General features: G+C 42.5%; 1 protein-coding gene across 1 annotated transcript in view; it reads right to left on the bottom strand.

Moving 5' to 3' along the window:
* The window catches only part of LOC120043561 (roundabout homolog 2-like), a 137592-nt gene that overhangs the window by 30584 nt on the left and 82662 nt on the right, over positions 1–24346 (bottom strand). The window contains exons 6-10 of the mRNA XM_038988121.1: positions 21818–21954; positions 21108–21119; positions 20299–20423; positions 19164–19335; positions 7784–7989 (exon numbers count right to left, since the gene is read on the bottom strand). Coding sequence (XP_038844049.1) covers positions 7784–7989; positions 19164–19335; positions 20299–20423; positions 21108–21119; positions 21818–21954 — 652 coding nt within the window. The remainder of the gene's footprint in view (positions 1–7783; positions 7990–19163; positions 19336–20298; positions 20424–21107; positions 21120–21817; positions 21955–24346) is intronic.

The following is a 24346-nucleotide window of genomic DNA, read 5'->3' as shown; positions in this document are numbered from 1 at the left end:
CAGGGAAACTGGGCAGAACGGAGTTGTGCTTGAAATACAGCAGTTCTGTAACATCTCTAATTAATCCTCTCATTCTCCTTAATTGCCAGCATCAACACATTACGGAAAGAGATTCACTGTATAGGAAGCTCTGGGGACAGCTCGTCTGAATACTGGGCAACCAATAAATTGACAGATGCAAACAGATTATCATCTTTAGCAGACAACAGTTCTTGGGGCTTGAACAAAAAAAGCAGTTTGCGATTTCTTTCATACTAGTGAACCAGCGCTTAAATTGTGTGGTTGCAATATCAACAGTCCCTTATCTATGTTATATCTTGGCATGCATCATTCAAGACTAAGTTGAAATTGTGTGCAGCACAATGTCTCAGAAAAGACTGTCTAGGTTGGTAATACTCAATATATAAAACAGTCGGTTCCGCAACCTGGGCCTACAGGCAGTGGTGGAAACATTAGCTCACAAAAAAGGAGAACTTCAGAAGACCAGGGGAGTCTCTCAAGTTGGATTTAATATTAATTTGATTTTATTTACCTTGAATATTGCAGCCCAATAGCCAGACAAAAGCCGCTGAGTTCAACAATAAATAGTGGCTGAATTTATCCTCAAGCCGACTACTTTTTTCCTCAATGTTTGGCTATTTGATGTGTCATTTTTATAACACGTTTCTAAATCGAAGCTAAATACTGTATATAGCTATAGATAGTACACTGCATAATGAAACAATCCCTAGTAAGCTAGTGTTTTGAGGGTGGACTGATTGTATTATTTGGCATCAATGGCCTGGTTTTACGCACAACTTTCTATGCAAGCTGGGAGAGAGTGCGAGGACGGCTCATGTCATTCAGGTTCAGGTAGCCTATACGGGACAGTTAAAAAAATCTAGCTGATTAGTATGCTGTTGCATCAAACATTTATTTTACAATCTGAATGTTTGAATTTGCCACCAGTCGGCAGTATAAAAATTGCAGCATTGTGACACCATGTAGACCTTCGTGAAATGTTAGGCTTAATATGAGAAAATGACGACCAAATAGGCCTACCAATAAACATGTATCTATTAGCTAAAGCTAAGCTAAGCCCTGGCATCACAGAAAGCCTATCGTCGGTTCGATAGGTATGCAGCCACATAGACGTCAGCACTATGGACAGTGATCAGTAGTCTATACTTAAATGTTTTATTTTATTTAAGGGGGGGTCCAGACCTTGCAGGGAAGTCCAGAGAAACTGCGTTATGCCAGTGAAGGCACTGTATGCTCATTAAAACCAGTGTGCCGTTTTGATAGTAGTAATATTGTTTGTTGGTGATGCTTGGTGGCTCCATTGGTCTTTCCAGTCCAACCTTGATCCCAGTTGGCCTTCACAGCCCTTTTGTCAACCTCTGCTATTGAAAGGGCAGGCAGCAGTACACAAAAAATGCATTAACCTCCACTGGCCTGATTCGCACCCAGGGAGAGAGGGAGTGGGTGACAACAAGAAGATAGAGCGAGGGAAGATGCTGTAAGTGCTGAAGTTATTTAAAAAATAAAATACATCGCTTAGTACTAGTCAGCCTCCCACATCCTCAGCCCTATCATCATCAGTACGGATCAGACACAGTGAAACAGGGACATGATCATCTATTTAACGCTGGCCTCTTTAATACTGGGGCTGCTCCTTTACACACTCTCTCTCTCGCTCTCCTTGTTCCCGCTCACTCTCTCTCCTTTGTTCCTGCTCTCTCTCTCTCCCTTGTTCCTCTCTCTCTCTCTCTCCCTTGTTCCCCCTCTCTCTCTCCCTTGTTCTCTCTCTCTATCTATCTCTCTCCAAAATAGGAGAGGGTTGTCAAACTTTTTGGGGGGATTTGGGAAGGGTTGTGTGTTTTTTACAATTGCTCTTTTGCAAGTTTCTTCCATCCTAGCCACATTTCCTTACCTGCTTGTGTGAACCTCCCCTATATCACTGTGTTTTGGTACTCCCCTTATGCAGTACGCTATTCCATGTGCTAACTTTTACTATACCACAGTATAGTAAACCTAACGGTCTTGTATGCCCTTTATCCACCATTTATAGTGACAATAGCGGTAGGTGGATCGTTTGTCCAGATCTGCAATAGGCTAACTAGCAATCATACCACACATTAAAACATTCAAAGCTGCATACACTTTTTATATGAATCGACAAGAACAAATAGGAATAGCTGATAGGCAGCAGAGAGGCCAGATGCCTCCTTGTGCATGAAAGAACAGTGAAGACATGAGACACACAGCTAAAACAATTCCCCTATTGATGTTGTTTAGGGACAATGCAATGATCCTACCTAGACTAGCCTACCACACCACAATGCAATGGAAAATGGCATTATTGTTTTCCAGTGAGTACAACATTCTAGCCTACTCTAGGCTGCAGTGAAATTGTCATTTGAATATTGGCGCAAAAGCCCTGTGATTTGAATGTTTCATTCAATTTGGATCAGTTTTGGGTCTACTCTTTATAAGGTCTAGAAACACACTGTAGCAGGCCAGTCTTGCTGTATTTTTACTTCTGATACTGAATGCGCAATCTGTTGCAGATCATCATTTCAAAGTCTTCCTATAGTAATGTGGCCACATATGCTCCCGGCAGGCCCAGTTATTCAGGAAATTTCAACACACTCTGGCCTCCTCTCCAATCCATGCAGCTATTCCTTGCACACCTAGAAACTAATGCTTCAATATAGCCTAAATATGTATAATTTAATTGTTTTAATATGAACACAACCAGTCACAATGTGCCATCTGATTATGCTACTTCAAAAGTTTCCTGTAGGCATGCGCACGTTCATCCAAAATATCATTCCAGCATCCTCAAAATAGCTTGACATTAACCAGGTTTCCATCCAAATTGTTTATGCGAGTAAAGTATCCTACATGTCTGATAAAAAATGTCAACACATCATAGGAAAGCATGCAGTTTATTAGGCTCCAGATGAAATAAGTTGTGATGAACTTCACAGGGGGGTGAAAGTGCACATTGATACGGTTGATGCTCCTTTCAATAGATATTGAGGGTCTTATTCTGGTGACATGATGATCCATGCTTGGCTGCCGTTTGACAAATAAAAATAATCTCACACTTTGTCCATAATAATATCATGATGTAGTAGGCTATACCTGCACTGTATCTGCAAGCTGTTGACTAGACCGCATGTGCCAATACCGGTGGGCACATTCGCTATACCTACGCAACATTTTTGTGACAAAACCTTCAGCAGGCCTAGAGTTGAACATGCAATGGAAACCCTTTTACCTTGTATTTTTTATTCGGTACATAGCAATTTAAACCCAAAATATATTTTTGTATGTGCACTATGTATTTACGCACAGATTTTATCTGCAACAAGTCAATTTAATGGAAACACAACTATGATGGGAAAATACTCCAGGTTTTCCGTTATGTATATGGTAATTGCCTGCATTTGGGCAATAAAAAAATTCAAAGCCAATAAATTAAATTGTAGAAGGCCAAATTGTCCAGGAGAGGCTGTCTATCATAGCCTATACCCCGAATTCGATCGTCAGCACCATTCTCTCACGCCTTGCGCTCACGTACGCCTGCTGTTGAGGAGAGAGAGAGCAACAGAGGAGCCTTGGCCTAGGCTACTGTTGATTGTGAAGATGGAGGCCTTTTTCATTGAAGTAAAACAAAAGAGGAAAAAGAGTATGCTATGCCTACAGTATTGTGAAAAGCTTATGAGGGGAATTTAGTGTACTTTTTAATATTGTTGTGGACTAAGATCTGAAGAATGCAGCATTTTGGAGCTTTATAGTAATTCGTTTTATCTGTATTATTATTACTGTATATAACTGTTATTTTTGTAAGCTTATTTATTATTCCAAACCAGTTCTTTAAATATGAAAAACCTGTTTTGTTTAAATATTTTGAGACATTTTCATTGGCTACAATTACATCTGTCTTTTTAATTGTGTGCTTAGATAGGTTATAAGTAGGCCTGTTTTAAAATAAATAACATTATACTTTTTCTGTCATTTGTTGGGTATGGTAGGCACTTGCCTTTGTTGGTAATTGCTGCAATATAGCCTGTTCAAAACTTCTGTAAAGGTTTAAACCAAATTAAGTTCCAACTTTAATGCTGTGTTTGCCTGCTCGTATTTTCCCTATAAACAATGGCTTAAATTACTTTTGACATTACCTTAATAATACACTTTAGTGAAGGTTTGGTGTGGCTGATATTAAGCTTTAGCCACTGCAAGCATATGATATGAAGGCAGTGTGCACTGGCGCTCCAACTGACTCCAACAGTAGAACTTGAGGTGAGGAAGAATGTTTCATGCCTACCAGAGTTACTACTATAATCTAATAAAACAATGCTTATCTTTATACCAGATATTCTGATTGAAAAAGAACAAATTAGCCTCCTTCTGTACATCTGTACTATCTAGCCATCTGACATAAAGAAATGCATGTCAGTGTTGTAGCATGCCACAAGCATATCTGTCTCTATCTCTCTGGGGCTAGGCCTATGCTTCTCTTCCTTATATAGGCTCTATATATTTTGTAATGTTAATATCATATAGTGGACACCTAAGCCTATGCATGCAATGCACTTAGTGCTCAAATCTCTGACAGCTGAATTGTGAGGTGGACAATATTTTTTTTAGGAAAGAAGCCTAAAAAACAATATTTTTTGTTGTTGCATATGCTACACATCGAAACATAAGGAATAATGATTAGGTAATTTGATATAGGTTGTTTTTAGGGACACGTAAATGTGGCTCATTTGGCCAATATCCCTCATTTACTGATGGCGCTGGTGCCGCCAAGTCGGATCTGAATGCAAATGGATGTCCGGTAAATTTCTCAAATGTCTAGTAAATTAAAATCTTCCCAGTCACATTGTCAGGCGACACATTTTCCAAAAGGAAACCCTGAAATATGCATATTGTTTTGATGCATATTTTAGAATATTCACATGAAAATCTGTTGCCAATTAGATGGAAACCTATAGACACCCTAAAGACTCTGTCAAGTGTGCTAGTCCAGTGTCACTTTGATTATGCCTGCACATCATGGTTCACCAGCAGCCCCAAACATCTAAAAAAGAAGCTACAGACTAGGTTTGAATAATTTCCCGGTATTTTACAAAATGTTCCACCTCGAGAATAACCACTTTTCTCCCAGGTTATCCGGTATTTCCCGCCCAAACCGGAAGTGCCATTCTAAAGCATATTAATACATGTATGTCTGGATTTGATTAGAGCTTTGATCGGCATGAAAATTCAAGTCTGATGCTACCTGAGGCTGATGAGTCATACATTAAATAAATGTTATGAGCCCAAGCCCAAAAAAGCCCAAATGATTGAGCCGTTATCCAATACATGTTAAAAAATAAGGTGACCCCCAAAAGCCAGATGGAGAAGTGTAAATTAGGCGTGCATTCAGTCCTTATATTTCTGCAACATGTGCTGCAGAAAATGTAGTGACCACAATGTGACCACAAAGTCCCTGACTTTATTGTGCAATCCCAGTCACTTTAAAAATGATTTCTGTATTCAGAAAGTATTCAGACCCCTTGATGTTTTCCACATTTTATTACGTTACAGCCTTGTATGAAATATTTTTTTCTCTCATCAATCTACATACAATACCCAATAATGACAAAGCAAAAACAAGTTTTTATAAAGTTTTGCAAATGTATTAAAAATAAAAAACTGAAATATCACAAGACTCCTTACTCAGTACTTTGTTGAAACACCTTTGGCAGCGATTACAGCCTCGAGTCTTCTTGGGTATGACGCTACAAGCTTGGCACACCTGTATTTGAGGAGTTTCTCCCATTCTTCTACAGATCCTCTCAAGCTCTGTCAGGTTGGATGGGGAGCGTCGCTGCACAGCTATTTTCAGGGCTCTCCAGATATGTTAGATCTGGATCAAGTCCGGGCTCTGGCTGGGCCCTCAAAGACATTCAGAGACTTGTCCCGAAGCCACTCTTATGTTGTCTTGGCTGTGTGCTTAGGGTTTTTGTCCTGTTAAAATGTGAACTTTCTCCCCAGTCTGAGGTCCTGAGCGCTCTGTAGCAGGTTATTATTATGGATCTCTCAGTACTTTGTTCCCTTCATATTTTCCTTGATCCCGACTAGTCTCCCAGTCCCTGCCACTGAAAAACATCCCCACAGCATGATTCTGCCACGACCATGTTTCAACAAAGGGATGGTGCCAGATTTACTCCAGACGTGATGCTTGGCATTCAGGTCAAATAGTTCAATCTTGGTTTCATCAGACCAGAGAATCTTGTTTCTCATAGTCTGAGAGTCCTTTAGGCAAACTCCAAGTGGGCTGTCATGTGTCTTTTAATGAGGAGTGGCTTCCATCTGGCCACTCTACAATAAAGGCCTGATTGGTGGAGTGCAGCAGAAATGGTTGTCCTTCTGGAAGGTTCTCCCATTTCCACAGAGGATCTCTAAAGCTCTGTCAGAGTGACCATCGGGTTCTTGTTCACCTCCCTGACCAAGGCCCTTCTCCCCTGATTAGTCAGTTTAGCCGGGCGGCCAGCTCTAGGAAGAGTCTTGGTGGTTCCAAACTTCTTCCATTGAACAATGATGAAGGCCAATGGTTCAATGCAGCAGAAATGTTTTGGTACCCTTCCCCAGATCTGTGCCTCGACTCAATCCTGTCTCGGGGCTCTACGGACAAGTCCTTTGACCTCATGGCTTGGTTTTTGCTCTGACATGCACTGTCAACTGGGACCTTATATAGACAGGTGTGTACCTTTCCAAATCATGTCCAATCAATTGAATTTCCCACTGGTGGACTCCAATAAAGTTGTAGAAACATCTCAAGGATGATCAATGGAAACAGGATGCACCTGAGCTCAATTTCAAGTCTCATAGCAAAGGGTCTGAATAATTATGTAAATAAGGTATTTCTGTTTTTCAATTCAATACATTTGCAAAAATGTATAAAAACCTGTTTTCGCTTTGTCATCGCGCGGTATTGTGTTTAGAATGATGAGGAAAATAAACATTTAATCAATTTTAGAATAAGGCTGTAACGTAACAAAATGTGGAACAAGTGAAGGTGTCTTAATACTTTCCGAATGCATTGTATGTATATTTTTAACTTTGAATCAATCAATCAATCCAAACTGTGCAGATTCAATTTGATGAATGGAAAGAGACATCTGGTACAAAACACCAAAATGTCGAATGAAATTCAGAGATTCGATACTGGGTAAGCCTACAAGATCGGGAGGGATGTGTTTTTACATTTATTGTTATTTGTCAATTTCGATCTGTCCCTTACATGGTTGCATTCCCCCCAATCACTGTCCTTGGGTTAGAGCATCTCTAAATGCTGCCTAGGCGAATGGCTCTAAATGACAGCTTTAAATGACTTATAAAAATCAATACCCTCTATTCATCTTTAAAGGCAACCTGCCTGCACTTGTCCATTTGAATTAGATCCAACTGACATCAGATGGGAATTTGTCTCTCCTCTCTCTCACAAGCAATATAAAATAATGGATAAAATAAAATAAAAAATGTGAGGCAAGCGCATAAACACACGTAAGCACGCACACACACACACAAACCTTAACAACCTGCCTTTGAGAATAGAGAGAAACTGTAAAGAATGGGCAGTTTATTGAAAAGAAGGCAATGAAAGTAGAGAAGCAGAGAGAGAAAAGATGGAGTCACTATGGCAGGCAGACTCATGGCCAAATCAATCATGAGTGAACACAGTGTGGAGGCTTGCTGCTGTGACTGTGTGTATTGTGTTTGTACACCATCAGTCCTATGAACCCACCCTGGTGCTTTGGATCTGCAGGCTGCCAGGCTCCAGCAGGGCCATGCGAAGGTCCTTCCCCAGCAGACTGAGGCCATCCTTCAGCCAGGTAACGGTGGGCTCCGGGTCCCCTGACGCCTGGCACCTCAGCAGGGCCACACCCCCAACAGCCTGCGTCTGGTTGGACGGGCCCTGCCGGATGATGGGCGGGGGGCGGTCCTTTGAGGCTGGAGAAAAACAAGGAATCACAATGAAAACATTGAAACACAAACTATGAATTACAGTTTAGTGCTATACTAAATTACAAATTTGACCCCATAAACGTTCATGAATTTATCATTGGAGGCGCTAGGTCTTCTTGATGTATCTGTTGTGATAGGGGGTACCTGTTTTGGGGGTCGTTTGCAGGTTTCTGATAGTGTGTGCTAATGGCACCACATCACACCATAGCGCTCTATTTACAAGGTGTAGAATAACGATGGCTCGCCTACGGCGCAAATTACCCTGCCTTCCTCATAACACATTCACACCCTCCCTCCTTCCTTCTCTTCCTCCTTCTCTTCCTCCTCTGACTCACTGCTGCACCTCACAGCTCCCTCCCCCAGACAAGAAACAAGCCACTGCATTTCTGGGGTGTTCAATCTTTTAATATTGTCTCTTCTTCCCCTGCTTATCAGTGCTGTTAGTCTCAATTCAGACAGAGTATTTGCACCAGGTTCTAGAGCTCTAAAATTCTATCACAGCTCCTTCAGACTCAGAGGACATAGTCACTAAACCAGAAATGCAGAGAAACCAATCAGACACCAGCCTTTATAGAGTGAGACATCCTTTTACTCTGCTAACTTTCCTGCCGAGACCTTTATGCTATACCCACTGTATACGTAATAATTGTCAGCACCGCATTAAATGATTAATATTGAACAATTGCTAGACTCAAAAAATATGACTTAACTGTAATCAGATGCTATAACAAAAGATTACTTCTTTCTTGCATCATTTTTCCAGCCAGACCGCTCAAGATTGTACGCCTGTCCATGTCCTGAGGACATCTGTAAATGCCTTCGAAACCGGCCAATAGATCGCTATAACGATCAAGTAGGCTTCGGTTTGCTAAGGCGTGGATAGCGGTGGTGGAATGGGAGAGTATATATGGATACGCCCAGTGCCCAAATTGATGACGTATGTCACGCAGCTGAGAGTGGAGTGTAGATTTTTATTTTTTTTATTTTTTATTTCACCTTTATTTAACCAGGTAGGCAAGTTGAGAACAAGTTCTCATTTACAATTGCGACCTGGCCAAGATAAAGCAAAGCAGTTCGACACATACAACAACACAGAGCTATACAGGGAGTAAAACAAACATACAGTCAATAATACAGTAGAAAAATAAGTAAGTGAGCAAATGAGGTGAGATAAGGGAGGTAAAGGCAAAAAAAGAAAAAAAAGGCCATGGTGGCGAAGTAAATACAATATAGCAAGTAAAACACTGGAATGGTAGATTTGCAGTGGAAGAATGTGCAAAGTAGAGATAGAAATAATGGGGTGCAAAGGAGCCCCCCCCCCCAAAAAAAAATACAGTAGGGGGAGAGCTAGTTGTTTGGGCTAAATTATAGATGGGCTATGTACAAGTGCTAAATTATAGATGGGCTATGTGAGCTGCTCTGATAGCTGGTGCTTAAAGCTAGTGAGGGAGATAAGTGTTTCCAGTTTCAGAGATTTTTGTAGTTCGTTCCAATCATTGGCAGCAGAGAACTGGAAGGAGAGGCGGCCAAAGGAAGAATTGGTTTTGGGGGTGACCAGAGAGATATAACTGCTGGAGCACGTGCTACAGGTGGGTGCTGCTATGGTGACCAGCGAGCTGAGATAAGGGGGACTTTACCTAGCAGGGTCTTATAGATGACCTGGAGCCAGTCGGTTTGGCAACGAGTATGAAGCGAGGGCCAGCCAACGAGTGCGTACAGGTCGCGGTGGTGGGTAGTATATGGGGCTTTGGTGACAAAATGGATGGCACTGTAATAGACTGCATCCAATTTATTGAGTAGGGTATTGGAGGCTATTTTGTAAATGACATCGCCGAAGTCGAGGATAGGTAGGATGGTCAGTTTTACAAGGGTATGTTTGGCAGCATGAGTGAAGAATGCTTTGTTGCGAAATAGGAAGCCAATTCTAGATTTAACTTTGGATTGGAGATGTTTGATGTGAGTCTGGAAGGAGAGTTTACAGTCTAACCAGACACCTAGGTATTTGTAGTTGTCCACATATTCTAAGTCAGAACCGTCCAGAGTAGTGGTGTTGGACGGGCGGGCAGGTGCAGGCAGCGATCGGTTGAAGAGCATGCATTTAGTTTTACTTGTATTTAAGAGCAATTATAGGCCACGGAAGGAGAATTGTATGGCATTGAAGTTCGTCTGGAGGGTTGTTAACACAGTGTCCAAAGAAGGGCCAGAAGTATACAGAATGGTGTCGTCTGCATAGAGGTGGATCAGAGACTCACCAGCAGCAAGAGCGACATCATTGATGTATACAGAGAAGAGAGTCGGTCCAAGAATTGAACCCTGTGGCACCCCCATAGAGACTGCCAGAGGCCCGGACAACAGGCCCTCCGATTTGACACACTGAACTCTATCAGATAAGTAGTTGGTGAACCAGGCGAGGCAATCATTTGAGAAACCAAGGCTATCGAGTCTGCCGATGAGGATGTGGTGATTGACAGAGTCGAAAGCCTTGGCCAGGTCGATGAACACGGCTCCACAGTATTGTTTCTTATCGATGGCGGTTAATATATCGTTAAGGACCTTGAGAGTGGCTGAGGTGCACCCATGACCAGCTCTGAACCCAGATTGCATAGCGGAGAAGGTATGGTGGGATTCGAAATGGTCGGTAATCTGTTTGTTGACTTGGCTTTTGAAGACCTTAGAAAGGCAGGGTAGGATAGATATAGGTCTGTAGCAGTTTGGGTCAAGAGTGTCCCCCCCTTTGAATAGGGGGATGACCGCAGCTGCTTTCCAATCTTTGGGAATCTCAGACACTCTTTCTCACGAAAGAGAGAGGTTGAACAGTCTAGTAATAGGGGTTGCAACAATTTCGGCAGATAATTTAAGAAAGAAAGGGTCCAGATTGTCTAGCCTGGCTTATTTGTAGGGGTCCAGATTTTGCAGCTCTTTCAGAACATCAGCTGACTGGATTTGAGAGAAGGAGAAATGGGGAACGCTTGGGCGAGTTGCTGTGGGGGGTGCAGTGCTGTTGACCGGGTTAGGGGTAGCCAGGTGGAAAGCATGGCCAGCCATGGAAAAATGCTTATTGAAATTCTCAATTATAGTGGATTTATTGGTGGTGACAGTGTTTCCTATCCTCAGTGCAGTGGGCAGCTGGGAGGAGGTGTTCTTATTCTCCATGGACTATACAGTGTCCCAGAAGTTTTTTGAGTTTGTGTTGCAGGAAGCAAATTTCTGCTTGAAAAAGCTAGCCTTGGCTTTTCTAACTGCCTGTGTATATTGGTTTCTAGCTTCCCTGAAAAGTTGCATATCATGGGGGCTGTTCGATGCTAATGCAGAACGCCATAGGATGTTTTTGTGTTGGTTAATGGCATTCAGGTCTTGAGAGAACCAAGGGCTAAATCTGTTCCTGGTTCTAAATTTCTTGAATGGGGCATGCTTATTTAAGATGGTGAGGAAGGCATTTAAAAAAAATAACCAGGCATCCTCTACTGATGGGATGAGATCAATATCCTTCCAGGATACCCCGGCCAGGTCGATTAGAAAGGCCTGCTCGCTCTAGTGTTCCAGTGTTTCAGGTTTGACAGTGATGAATGGAGGTCGTTTGACCGCTGACCCATTACGGATGCAGGCAATGAGGCAGTGATCGCTGAGATCTTGGTTGAAAACAGCAGAGGAGTATTTAGAGGGCAAGTTGGTTCGGATGATATCTATGAGGGTGCCCGTGTTTACGGCTTTGTGGTGGTACCTGGTAGGTTCATTGATAATTTGTGTGAGATTGAGGGCATCAAGCTTCGATTGTAGGATGGCTGGGGTGTTAAGCATGTTCCAGTTTGAATGAATGGATGAATGGATTCGGTTCAGTTAGTGGTCTTGATGAGAACTTCCCAGCATACTAGTTTATGCTGGCCACAACAGCAGTATGGCGCTAGTTAAAACTTGTAAAAGAAAGTGATGTTTATTTCGATGGTCGAGGGAGAAATAATTTGTCGGATGTCACCATGGCATGCCAATTAGCTAACATAATGACAAGAAGTTGCGAATGACCAGTGCAACAGTGTTCTATTGAGGCGCTTGCTAGCATCTTTTCTCCGGGCAACAGGTCTCCCGGAGCAATGCAATATGGTTGGGCTTAGAGGCTAGTGCTTGCCGACGTGTGCTGCTTCCCACTGGCCAGCAGTTGCCTCCCACCAGGTAGCAGCATAACATGTCACTGGCGGTAGCTAAATTGGGCAATTTATTCCATCCCACTTGATTTTATTTAGAGTAGGATAACATCCTACACGAGAGTTAACTTGTAATATTGGTATTTGATACTAGTCACCATGTGGATGTCAAAGTGATACAGTCTACTGCTCAATGGGGAGAGTTTGCACTGCAAGCTGGTAACACAACAACACAGGGCACAGTGTCCCTTCGATCCTGCTTGCCGCAGTAAGGAAAGGGAAGTAGCTAGATAGTGTAGCCAACATCAGGCCAGGGTGAAGGCTAAAGCACATTTATTGTAGTGATTTTCAACGAAAACTTACAACTACGGCATTAACGTCTACATAAAAAAACTATTCTAAGCACGCTCCCAAGTTCCAACTTTGGCAGGCAAGCAACTTCTTTTTAGCAACATCTATCAACTAGCAAGCTGGGAAGGGCTCAATAGGATGACTTACTGAACCGAATCTGTTTGTCTCCACTCTACTTTTGCTGCACCAAATATCTAATACATTTGGGCACTAGGCATGTCCGTATAGCCTCTCCCGGGTTCCGAAGGTCCCGTGTTCAATTCCAGTTGTAGAGACAAATTTTGACTTTATTTTTACCTTAACCCTTAACGTAACCATTTGGAATGAATGCCTAAACTTAAAGATGCACTACGCAGAAATTGCCTAATTTCAGTTTATGTGACAAACAAGCAAGTATAGTGTAGGTGATCATTGTACCATCTAAACCGTTGTTAATATATGTTCCATAACCAAAAATATTGTATTTTCAAATGCTTGAAGCTGGTGTACAAAACCGAAAGAAAAAGATACAAAAATTAAACTTTAAAACAGGAAGCATAGAAATAGTGCACATAGAACATATCTACAGCTTCTTAGCCAGGTAGGCTTGCAATGAGAATTACATATCTATAACTCACATTTCTAAGTGAATTTTGTCAAGTCGCCCAAAAAGTTACACATTGGAGCTTTAATGTTTTAACTCTATCCAAAACCTTAACCCTTAATTTAAAAAATGTGAGGTTTGAAGTAGGGCTGATTCGGTGACCATATTACCGCCACACCGGCGGACACGAGTCATGAAGGCAGTCAAATTCCACGTCACCGTTGAGTCACGGTAATTAGGCTTCTCCAAGCTCTGATGCTGCTGATGGTCATTAGTAGCCTACCAAACTTGCTAACTGCCTGGTACTGCCTGGTACTCAGCACTCTATTGCCCCTGTAATCACGCTGACATCAATGCAAATGTCATCAAAAATTGAATCAAACACTTCATGAGAGCCCATGAGCTCATGTTACTATCTATAGGCGATGCAATTGCGTGAGAAAACAGTGACGGCCTCTATTAAAAAGAGGATCCAATCAGCTTTCTATAGGCCTACTATATTTATTTCTCAACTTTCCTAATACTAAGCACATTGCTTATCTTTACAACAAGAGTATAGCCTACCTGGCTGGCATGAAAATGAATCACGGGAAAAGCGTCCTCCATTCGCTATTTAAGTGCATAGATGACATGTATTTTTTCCCCTTCCCCTGTTTGGAGACAGGTGCATGATAATGGTCCATTCTAAATCAAAACAAATTTCACACATATATTATTTAGTATACGTAAAGACAAGATTAAATCAAGAATAGTCTGATGGGTGACAATATTAGCCTATCACTTGTGAATTACATATTATCACTTGTGAATGATGCCCAGCGTAAGGCAAGAAACAATGCCTTTTTTTGCAACTTTTTCAAATCATAGTTGCACACCTCATGTAGCCTATCCTATAGGCCTATACAGTGGTATAAAGTACTTGTGTAAAAATACTTTAAAGTAGTACTGACGTAGTTTTTTTGGGTATCTCTACTTTACTTTACTATTTAAATGTTTGACTACTTTTACTTTTACTTCACTACATTCCTAAAGAAAATAATGTACTTTTTACACCATACATTTTCCTTGACACCCAAAAGTTCTCGTTACATTTACAATGCTTAGCAGGACAGAAAAATTGTCCAATTCATACACTTATCAAGAGAACATCCCTGTTCATCCCTTTTATTTCTTATCTGTCAGACTTCCCAAACACAAATGCATGGTTTGTAAATTATGCCTGAGTGTTGGAGTGTGCCCCTGGCTATCCGTAAATAAATATAAAACTAGAAAATAGTGCCTTCTGGTTTGCTTAATATAAGGAATGTGAAATGATTTATACTTTTACTTTGATACTAAAGTATATTTTGGCAATTACATTCACTTTTGATACTTAAGTATATTTAAAACCAAATACTTTAAGACTTTTAATCAAGCAGTGTTTTACTGGTTGACTTTCACTTTTACTTTAGTCATTTTCTAATGAGGTATCTTTACTTTTACTCAAGTATGACAATTGGGTACTTTTTCCACCACTGGGCCTATATGTTTTGATAAGACTGTATCACAACTAAAGTGGCCAAATAACTTCTTAAAATTAAACACATTAATCCACTTTACAATGAGTTTAGAGCATACCTGGCATACATAAGTAGCGCGTGAGTTTCAAGTTTGGGGAAGATACTTTTCACCATAAAAATGCACCTTTATAATCAAAGCATTACATGCATAATCTCACTTTTGATAATGGTGTTTTCCCGCTAATGGAACATTCACGCTTATCACCTACTGCCATGTGTGCATTGCTGCGCTTATAATGTGAAGAAATAGCCTAATAGTTAACGAGATGTCAAGCTAAATGTTCTGATCTGTTGCGTCAGCCACATTGCTGTCACGATCGTTGTAACGTGGAAGAGAGGAGGACCAAGGCGCAGCGTGATAACAATACATCTTCTCTTTTTTTGAAGACGAAAACGAAACGAACACTGACAAACTATACAAAACAACAAACGACCGTGAAGCTATAAAACGAAAGTGCAGACACAAGCAACTAACGTAAAGACATAGACAATCACCCATGAACTACCTAATGAATATGGCTGCCTAAATATGGTTCCCAATCAGAGACAACGATAACTGCCTGGTACTGCCTGGTTCTCAATCTCTCTAATTGAGAACCAATCTAGGCAACCATAGACATACATACACCTAGACTGAACACTGCCCCATAAACATACAAAACCCTAGGCAATACAAAACACATACATCCCCCATGTCACACCCTGACCTAACTAAAATAATAAAGAAAACAAAGATAACTAAGGCCAGGGTGTGACAATTGCATTAAAAAAAAGTATGCTAGTGGTTGCATTCATTTAGGATCTATTGCATCCCACAACTGTACCAGACTATGTTTAGAATATTTATTTCTGGCACAGAATAGAATAGGTAAACTTTTGTACTTTGGGGGATAGTAGATTGACATAGGCTAGCGCTTTTGCTGTTTGTTAGGCCAACTCATCTTGTTGGCTGACGAAAAGTAAATGTGGACAGTTCTTCCAATATCTTCAATATGCGCCTCGGAATTGGATAAGCACGCACCCAGTTGCGTCCCCGATGTGTCTATCTTCACTTGTAGCCTGTGAGAAAGACCCGATCACGTGATGGAGAGCCATGTGAGTGAGAAGTGATTCGGGGCACTTAGCACTCAGGGAGAAGGCAACAACTGGCCGCAAAAGTCATTAACTTTTTTTAGGGTGCATTATGGCCACACAAAGGGGATGCCGTCGTGAAATTAGAGGCATTATCAAGTGCTTGTCAACTTGTGAATGAGAGACTGATGAAGTGTGTACAGCCTGCGCAAAAAACAAAGCAGAGCTCATGCCTTTCAAGCGACTTTTTTCAAATCATCATTAGAGTTGTGTCATTCAGCCTAAAGTTACATTAATAACTATAAATTAAACATATAGGAGTACCTATTTCTTTGCTACCGCTCAACACGCATGCAATAGACGCATGCACGCACTCCCTCAAACAGTTTGGAGAAAATATCCTTTCTATTTTATTCAGCTTAATTCAATTGTATTCTTCAGACTATAAAACAATATAAAATAATGCCCCATAATTCTAACCAAATCTTGTCTGCTAAATGAACTAGTGTAGCCCACAGCCACATGGCATAGCCAGATTAGGACCTAACATAAGGACAACTGAGAGTATGCTAATTTGTTCCTCTGAAATAAATTACATTTTCTTTATATCATATTTCTTTAGACCTGTCTAAAATAAATAATAGATTTCTTGTGAATGTGTTGGCTATATTACGTGGATTTATTAGCCTTTTTAAAATGTAGATGTTCCAAAGGTCTGCATCTGTGGCTTGTAGGCTATGTGTGGAAACTAGGAGATGCTAAATGTGTTTATTACCGTGAGATCGACAGTTATTTGCTTGACAACCACCGGGTGACGAAATTTTGTGACCACACAGCCCTAGTTTGGAGCAACGGACAACGGAACTATGCTGAGCAAAAAGTTCTACAGCTGCACCATCGAGAGCATCTTGACTGGCTGCATCACCGCTTGATATGGCAAATGCACCACCCTCGACTGCAAAGCACTACAGAGGATGGTACGGACAGCTCAGTACCGAGGTCCCTGCCATCCAGCACCTCTATATCAGGCAAACGTAAGACTGCTAAATAGTTAGTTAATGGTTCCTCTGCACTGACCCTGTCTTGCACTGACTCTATGCACACTCACAAGACAAAATATACACACTATATACACACTCACACATATACCATACGGACCCACTCACACAAAACCCACACACATTCACTACTGTACATACGCACATAACACACAAATGCATACAGACACAACAAAAACACACAACACACAACAACCTCTCCCACAATGTGATCAAGACAAAGGAGATGATCGTGGACTACAGGAAAAGGAGGGCAGAGCACGCCCACATTCTCATCGACGGGGCTGTACTGGAGCAGGTTGAGAGCTTCAAGTTCCTTCCTGCCCACATCACCAACAAACTATCGTGGTCTAAACACACCAAGATAGTTGTGAAGAGGGCACAACAACACCTATTCCCCCTCAGGAGACTGAAAAGATTTGGCATGGGTCCTCAGACCATCAAAAAGTTCTACAGCTGCACCATCGAGAACCTCCTGACTGGTTGCATCACCATCTGGTATGACAACTGCTCGGCCTCCCGTACGGCCCAGTACATCACTGGGGCCAAGCTTCCTGCCATCCAGGACTTCTATACCAGGCGGTTTCAGAGGAAGGCCCTAAAAATTGCCAAAGACTCCAGCCACCCTAGTCATAGACTGTTCTCTCTGCTACGACATGGCAATCGGTACCGGAGTGCCAAGTCTAGGTCCAAAACGCTTCTGAACAGCTTCTACCCCCAAGCCATAAGACTGCTAAACAGCTAATTAAATGGCTACCTGGACTATTTGCATTGACCTCCCCCCCTTTTTTTTATGCTGCTGCTACTTGCTGTTTATTATCTATTATCTATGCATAGTCACTTTACCCCTACCTACATGTACTTATTACCTCAATTACCTCGACTAACCTGTACCCCCGCACATTGACTCAGTACCGGTACCCCCTGTATATAGACTCGTTATTGTTATTTTATTGTTGCTCTTTCATTTTTTACTTTAGTTTATTTAGTAAATATTTGTTCTTAATTCTTGTTTTTCTTAAAACTGCATTGTTGGTTAAGGGCTTGTAAGTAAGCATTTCAAAGTAAGGTCTAATCTTGTTGTATTCAGCGCATGTGACAAATACAATTTGATTTGATTTGACATACTCATCATATGCTGTTGCTACTCTGTTCTTTATTTTAGTCTTATTATTATCTATCCTGATGCCTAATCACGTTACCCTGCCTTCATGTACATATCTACCTCAAATACCTCATTCCCCTCCCTGCACATTGATCTGGTACTGGTACTCCCTGTATATAGCTTCATTCTTGTATATTTCATTCCTCTTGTCTTACTATTTTTATTTTTACTATTATTTTTTAATTCTGTATCACTGGGCTCGTAAGCAAGCATTTCACTGTTAAGTCTACACCCGTTGTATTCGGCAGATGTGACAAATACAATTTGATTTGATTTACTTGATTTGAGCATTAGGAGCAACCCAGGGCGTCAAAAACACTTCAAAATTTGACCTTTGGAGCATCTTCAAAATTTGTGTCTGAATCTGAAGTCAAATTGGTAAAACCGTGAGCTCTTGTTGCATTTTTCACACTCAACCACTTGATCATTCCTTCAATCCCCTGTACTGTATACAGCAACACTATTTACATATTTTCCAACTCGCATGGCAAAGTATGTTCTCTTTCCAAAAAATCCTTTAGCAGATGTTAATTCAATAATGTGTTTGAGAGGAATCCAGGAAATGAGTGAGAAAGAGAGAGAGCGACGGAGACAGAGATAGAGAGCGAGAGAGAGAAAGAGAGAGCGAGAGAGGCGTAAACAGCTCCTAACTGGCACTAGCTCAGCACTTAAGATAATGATGCTCTTTGAGAGGAGGAGAGAGGTGTACATGTGACTCTCCATCAGGGAGAGAGTTTTCATTTGAACAGTTTCTCTCTTTGCAGGCCTTTCATGGCCTCTCTCTGGTGCAACTTCCCACAGTGACATGCTAATGAAATGGATGAAGGCATTTGACCGATTAGCTCTTACACCTTTCAGCACATCTCAGCCAAGACAAGTGCCAAGCATTAAACAGTCAGCCTCTGATGCATTTAATGCACCTTCAGTGCATGTGGTCAAGCAAGTGTGTGTGCTTGCACTTAGTTGTGCATTGTTCTCAGGCAAGGCGCACAATTCTGTTGGCAAGGATAGCTCTGCAGGTGCGCATTGATATGACCACATCTACCAGTGTGTGTGTGTGTGCGTGTGTGTGTGTGTGTGTGTGTGTGTGTGCGTGTGTGTGTGTGTGTGTGTGTGTGTGTGTGTGTGTGTGTGTGTGTGTGTGTGTGTGTGTGTGTGTGTGTGTGTGTGTGTGTGTGTGTGTGTGTGTGTGTGCGCATGTGTTTGTGCATGGCATGCTCTATATGCTCTCACCGTCTGCCACCTCTAGCTGAGCCTTGGCCAGGATGCTGCCGGCCACAGTGAGGGCCTGGCAGGTGTAGTAGCCTGCATCAGAGCGCTGTACGGAGGAGATGGTCAGCTCTCCACTCACTGCCACTGACACACGGCTGTCTCCCTGCGCTGGCTGGCTGGGGAACAGCAGATCCTGGTGAGATAACATAGATTCATTATGAAAAACAGCATGGTGTTTTGTCCTGTGCTCCATAGAAAACATGGCGAGATTCAATGTAGGCCTAAATGTTGCCGTTGATAGTATGAGTAAATAGTAAATCATAACTGTACTGTGCAGTTATGAGTCATAATTGCTGTCAGTGACAACCTTGGCAATACAATGTTATATAACAGTATAGTCCCAATCACCGTACATGTGCAAGGCAAGATCAGGCTGCATTAACTAAAAAGCAACAACAGGTCAAACCAATCATCTGAAACCTTGCTCTATTTTACTCAATTTCCATTCTCAGTGTGTGTTCATTACTGACTAGGATGTTATGTCCTTAGTCCTCCTATTCACTCACTTGTCCTAGAAATGTGTGTGTAATTCAGTAGTAAGGGTTTGTGGTCCTCTATCTGCTCGGAGTGGTCGGTAATTTACACTGTGGGTGAGACGCAGTCAGCCCTGCCAGTGATGATGCCCTGCACTACGGGTCTTGAAGTTAAGTGAGTCCTCACGGCCGCCCACACATAGCCTTGACGTCTCTACCTCTTTCGCTTCAATTAGATTTTTTTCCCATTCCGCTACATGAGAGCAGACAAACGGAGGGGAAGGGAAGGACATTAGCCTGATCCCATTATGCCTAACAACAAATGTAGCAAATTAATGTAATTTTTTGTGAAATAAATTGCTGGTCAGAGCCCTGCAGAGTGGACTGATGATTGATGACCACTTCATTATGTAACTGTCACCGTGCTCGGGAATTCGGAGTGCCCTCTCTCGTTCCACGGCTCTATCCACTGTCGAATCAGGACCCAACCTTCATGTCTCAATTAGGTAAACAAGGATATTTTTTTTTTGTTTATGTGCATTGGAGGAGGCCAACACACTAAGGGGAACTCTCATGTATAAAACAGACATTCAACACACGTTATTCAAACAAGTGTTTCTTACCTGGCTGCCCTCTCGTTGCCAAAACACAGTGGGTTGGGGGTTGCCCTTGGTCTCACAGGGGAAGGTGGCTGTGCGCCCTTCAGCCACGATCTGGTCCCGGGGTCGCACCACAAACAGGGGAGCCTCTGAAGGTCAAAGGTCAGAGATGTGAAACTGTCACCACAGCACAGCAGGAACACATTTAGAGAAAATTATGTTCATGTACACAAACTAAGCAAAGAGCGCTACAGGTTTCAGCTACAAGCTACAGGCTGCAGGGAACATGCAACAGGTGATTGTCTAGTAGTCTCTCTTAAGAGCCATTACTACAGGTAACAGACCACAGAAGCCATAGATCCAGTTGGCCGCAAACCTGCATGAATGAGACCAACTCATGAGCACGGCTGCTTTAACACACATTCTCCCCTTCTAGTCTCTACATCAGAACTACTGCATATCAACTACTATGTCTTGATACTGTTGGAGAAACAAAGGGTTTTCAACTAACTTTACAACACACAACTAAAAGGAGGGCAGGGTTGGGTGGTTCAAACTAAGGAACTAAATGTGCATGTATTAGTACTGTATGTTAAATAATCAGGTGTGAATGTGTGTTTTGTGTTTATGGGTGTGTATGTATGCAAGTGTAGGAACATTTACTGAGCCCTTTAAAGCATGAGCCTTTGCGTGTGTGTGTGTGTGTGTGTGTGCATGTGTGTATCGTTGTGTGACAGAGAGAGAGAGAGAGAGAGAGAGAGAGAGAGAGAGAGAGAGAGAGAGAGAGAGAGAGAGAGAGTAATACATGCACAATGGGATCAGGTCTTACTTACCAACAGGGCGAGCTGGTGAAAGAACAATGGTGTGGATGGGTGAGGACAAAACACAAGACCGAGAGGAGAGGAGGAGAGGAGGAGAGGAGAGGGAAAGAAAAATAAATGAAAATCAGAAATGAATGACATATGGTGTTGGGTACAAAAGTCTAGCAGGTACGGATGAGGAGAGTGGGGCTCAGTCACCATGGCAGGTGATGGCATGGGGCTTAGGTAAAGGAAATAAACCTGGCATAATCTTGGGTTGGAAGGGTTTTATAGTAATACAATGTTCACATTGTCTTATGCACAGTCACAGATGTGGAAACATCATAGCATCACCACTGACGCACTGTGTGCTTATGTACAAACAAACAAAGGCAAAATTAGAACGCTGAGTTTCGCCTGCCCTTACCCTCTTCAACTCAAATACCCTTAAAATACCCTACCAGAGTCTCACTGCACCAGTTCTATTAGCATCCCAGTGGAGAGAGGGATGCAGGGTGTGTAGCACAATTGGTTCTGGTTAAGTTGCTCATCTTTCTGTGGAGGCTGGAGGTCCTGGTGTAATCATTCACTGGGAGCCCTGGGAGAGAGAGGGACTGAGCCCAGCTCCAGGCTCACATCAGGGGGGCAATAACACTCGCACAGACTCACCCTGCTGAGACTATTACCACAGCTCCAGGAACAGGACTGGTGTTTGTCTGTCTCCTACAGTAGCATATACTCACCCCTGATGGTGAGGGTAGCCGAGACCTCCACTTTGCCCACACGGTTCTCAGCCACACAGGTGAAGGTGCCCTGGTCGCCAGCTGATGCCTTCTTGATCCTCAGGAGGAAATCCTCCTTCTCATAACGGATGTCATATCTGAGGAAGGAGGAGAGGAGAGGTTGACATTAAACAAGTCAAGAGTGAGAGTGAGAGAGTGAGAGAGTGAGAGAGTGAGAGAGTGAGAGAGTGAAAGAGTGAAAGAGTGAAAGAAAGAAAGAAAGAGAAAGAGAGAGGCTGTCTAATCCCAGAGCCGGCAAGGTGGAAAAATCTTCCCTTCTGCCCTTAAGCGAGGCAGTTAACCCCCACAACAACTGCTCCCCGGGAGCCGATGAGGCGGAAGTCGATTAAGGCAGCCAGAGCAGGGCTAACAGTTCATCACTTAGAGAAACACCAGTCCTAACAGAGCAGGGCTAACAGTTCATCACTCAGAGAAACACTGGTCTTAACAGAGCAGGGCTAACAGTCCATCACTTAGAGAAACACCAGTCCTTACAGAGCAGGGCTAACAGTGCATCACTTAGAGAAACACCGGTCCTAACAGAGCAGGGCTAACAGTTCATCACTCAGAGAAACACCTGTCCTAACAGAGCAGGGCTAACAGTCCATCACTCAGAGAAACACCAGTCCTAACAGAGCAGGGCTAACAGTTCATCACTCAGAGAAACACCTGTCCTAACAGAGCAGGGCTAACAGTCCATCACTCAGAGAAACACCAGTCCTAACAGAGCAGGACTAACAGTCCATCACACAGAGAAACACCAGTTCTAACAGAGCAGGGCTAACAGTTTATCACTCAGAGAAACACCTGTCCTAACAGAGCAGGACTAACAGTCCATCACTCAGAGAAACACCTGTCCTAACAGAGCAGGACTAACAGTCCATCACTCAGAGAAACACCAGTCCTAACAGAGCAGGTCTAACAGTCCATCACTCAGAGAAACACCTGTCCTAACAGAACAGGGCTAACAGTCCATCACTCAGAGAAACACCAGTCCTAACAGAGCAGGTCTACCAGTCCATCACTCAAGGGCAGAGGGTTTGACATGGCTACAGAGCATGGAACATTATGGAGCTGGACTCTCCCCTCTAAGGGGCCTCCTCTGGTCTCTGAAGCAGACAGACCAGCAGACGGTAATCTGTCCAGTCTTCCATAACGTCTGGACATGTGAGACGAGCAGAGCACTGAAACAGAATGAGGGGGGTGGGGCCACAGATACAAGAGGTGAGAAAAGTGAGGGGGAGAATATCGATAGAGCTTTCTGTCCGTTCGGACAGTTGGTATGTCTGTCTGAAACTTGTGAAGACTCCAGTCACGTCACGTCTCTGACCCACATACACACATCCCTGGAGGGCTGGTCTGGGAGGGATGGGGAAAGAGAGGGCGGGAAGGAAGGAAGGAGAGAGAGAAAGAGAAAGAGAGAATGGCAGGTCTGAAAGTAGGGCATGTTTCTGGAATCAGGGGGAAGGATGGAGAAAGGAGTGAGCAGGGAGTAGACAGAGAGACAGCCAGACGGAAGTACAGCCAGACAGACACTACTTTATTCTACGCCAGTCTGAGAGAATGTTCCTCACGGCCACTTCCCGTCTCGGACACATGGTCCTGCTGAACACACAGACTGAAGCCAACACTATCTTAATTCTCTCCCACACCACTACTACTTCAGGGCACTTCCTTTAGAAATACACACTTCAATTATATCATGGACTGAAACATATATTTCCTCTCATACAGATCCCAATAGGGTCAAAGACGTTATATGGGATTTGACATTGGCGAACTGTGAAAGGGTTTTCAGTTACTGTGAAACAAGCCAGGCCAACAGAGTAAAGCCGGCTGCTGGGAGGGACAAAGAGTTATGGTAAATGTTGTTTTATGCTGTGGACCTAACCACATATTGACTCCATTGGCAGCGTAGTCCTCCTGCTGTGACACCAGGCTAAGGACTCTAACCTCAGACTACCCTGCATGTCCAAAGCCAGTTGTGTAAATGGATTATTGCTCTGGACAGTTGTCCTGATGGCACTTCAATTAGATAATGATACATAATAGTGGCCTAAATATATGGTATTGCTAGAGCTTAGGTCTGTGTAGAGTAGCTATATAAATAAAATGACTATTTCTATGAGTCTAGCTAGAACGGGTAGAATGCCTTCAGAAATAATTCATACCCCTTGATGTATTCTACATTTTGATGTGTTATAGAAATATCTAATTTACATAAGTATTCACAATCCTGAGTCAATACATCACCTTTGGCAGTGATTACTGTGAGTCACTAAGAGCTTTACACTCCTAGATAGTACAATATTTGCCCATTATTCTTTTTAAAATGATTCAAGCTCTGTCAATTTGGGTTGTTGATCATTACTAGACAGCCATTTTTAAGTCTTGCCATAGGTTTTCAAGTTGATTTAAGTCAAAACTGTAACTAGGCTCCTCAGGAACATTCAATGTCGTCTTGGTAAGCAACTCCAGTGTGCAATAGGC

The sequence above is a fragment of the Salvelinus namaycush genome, chromosome 3, assembly GCF_016432855.1.
Source record: "Salvelinus namaycush isolate Seneca chromosome 3, SaNama_1.0, whole genome shotgun sequence".
Lineage (NCBI taxonomy): Eukaryota > Metazoa > Chordata > Actinopteri > Salmoniformes > Salmonidae > Salvelinus > Salvelinus namaycush.
The sequence above is the reverse complement of the archived record's forward strand: the minus strand, read 5'-3'. Positions and strand labels throughout refer to the sequence as shown.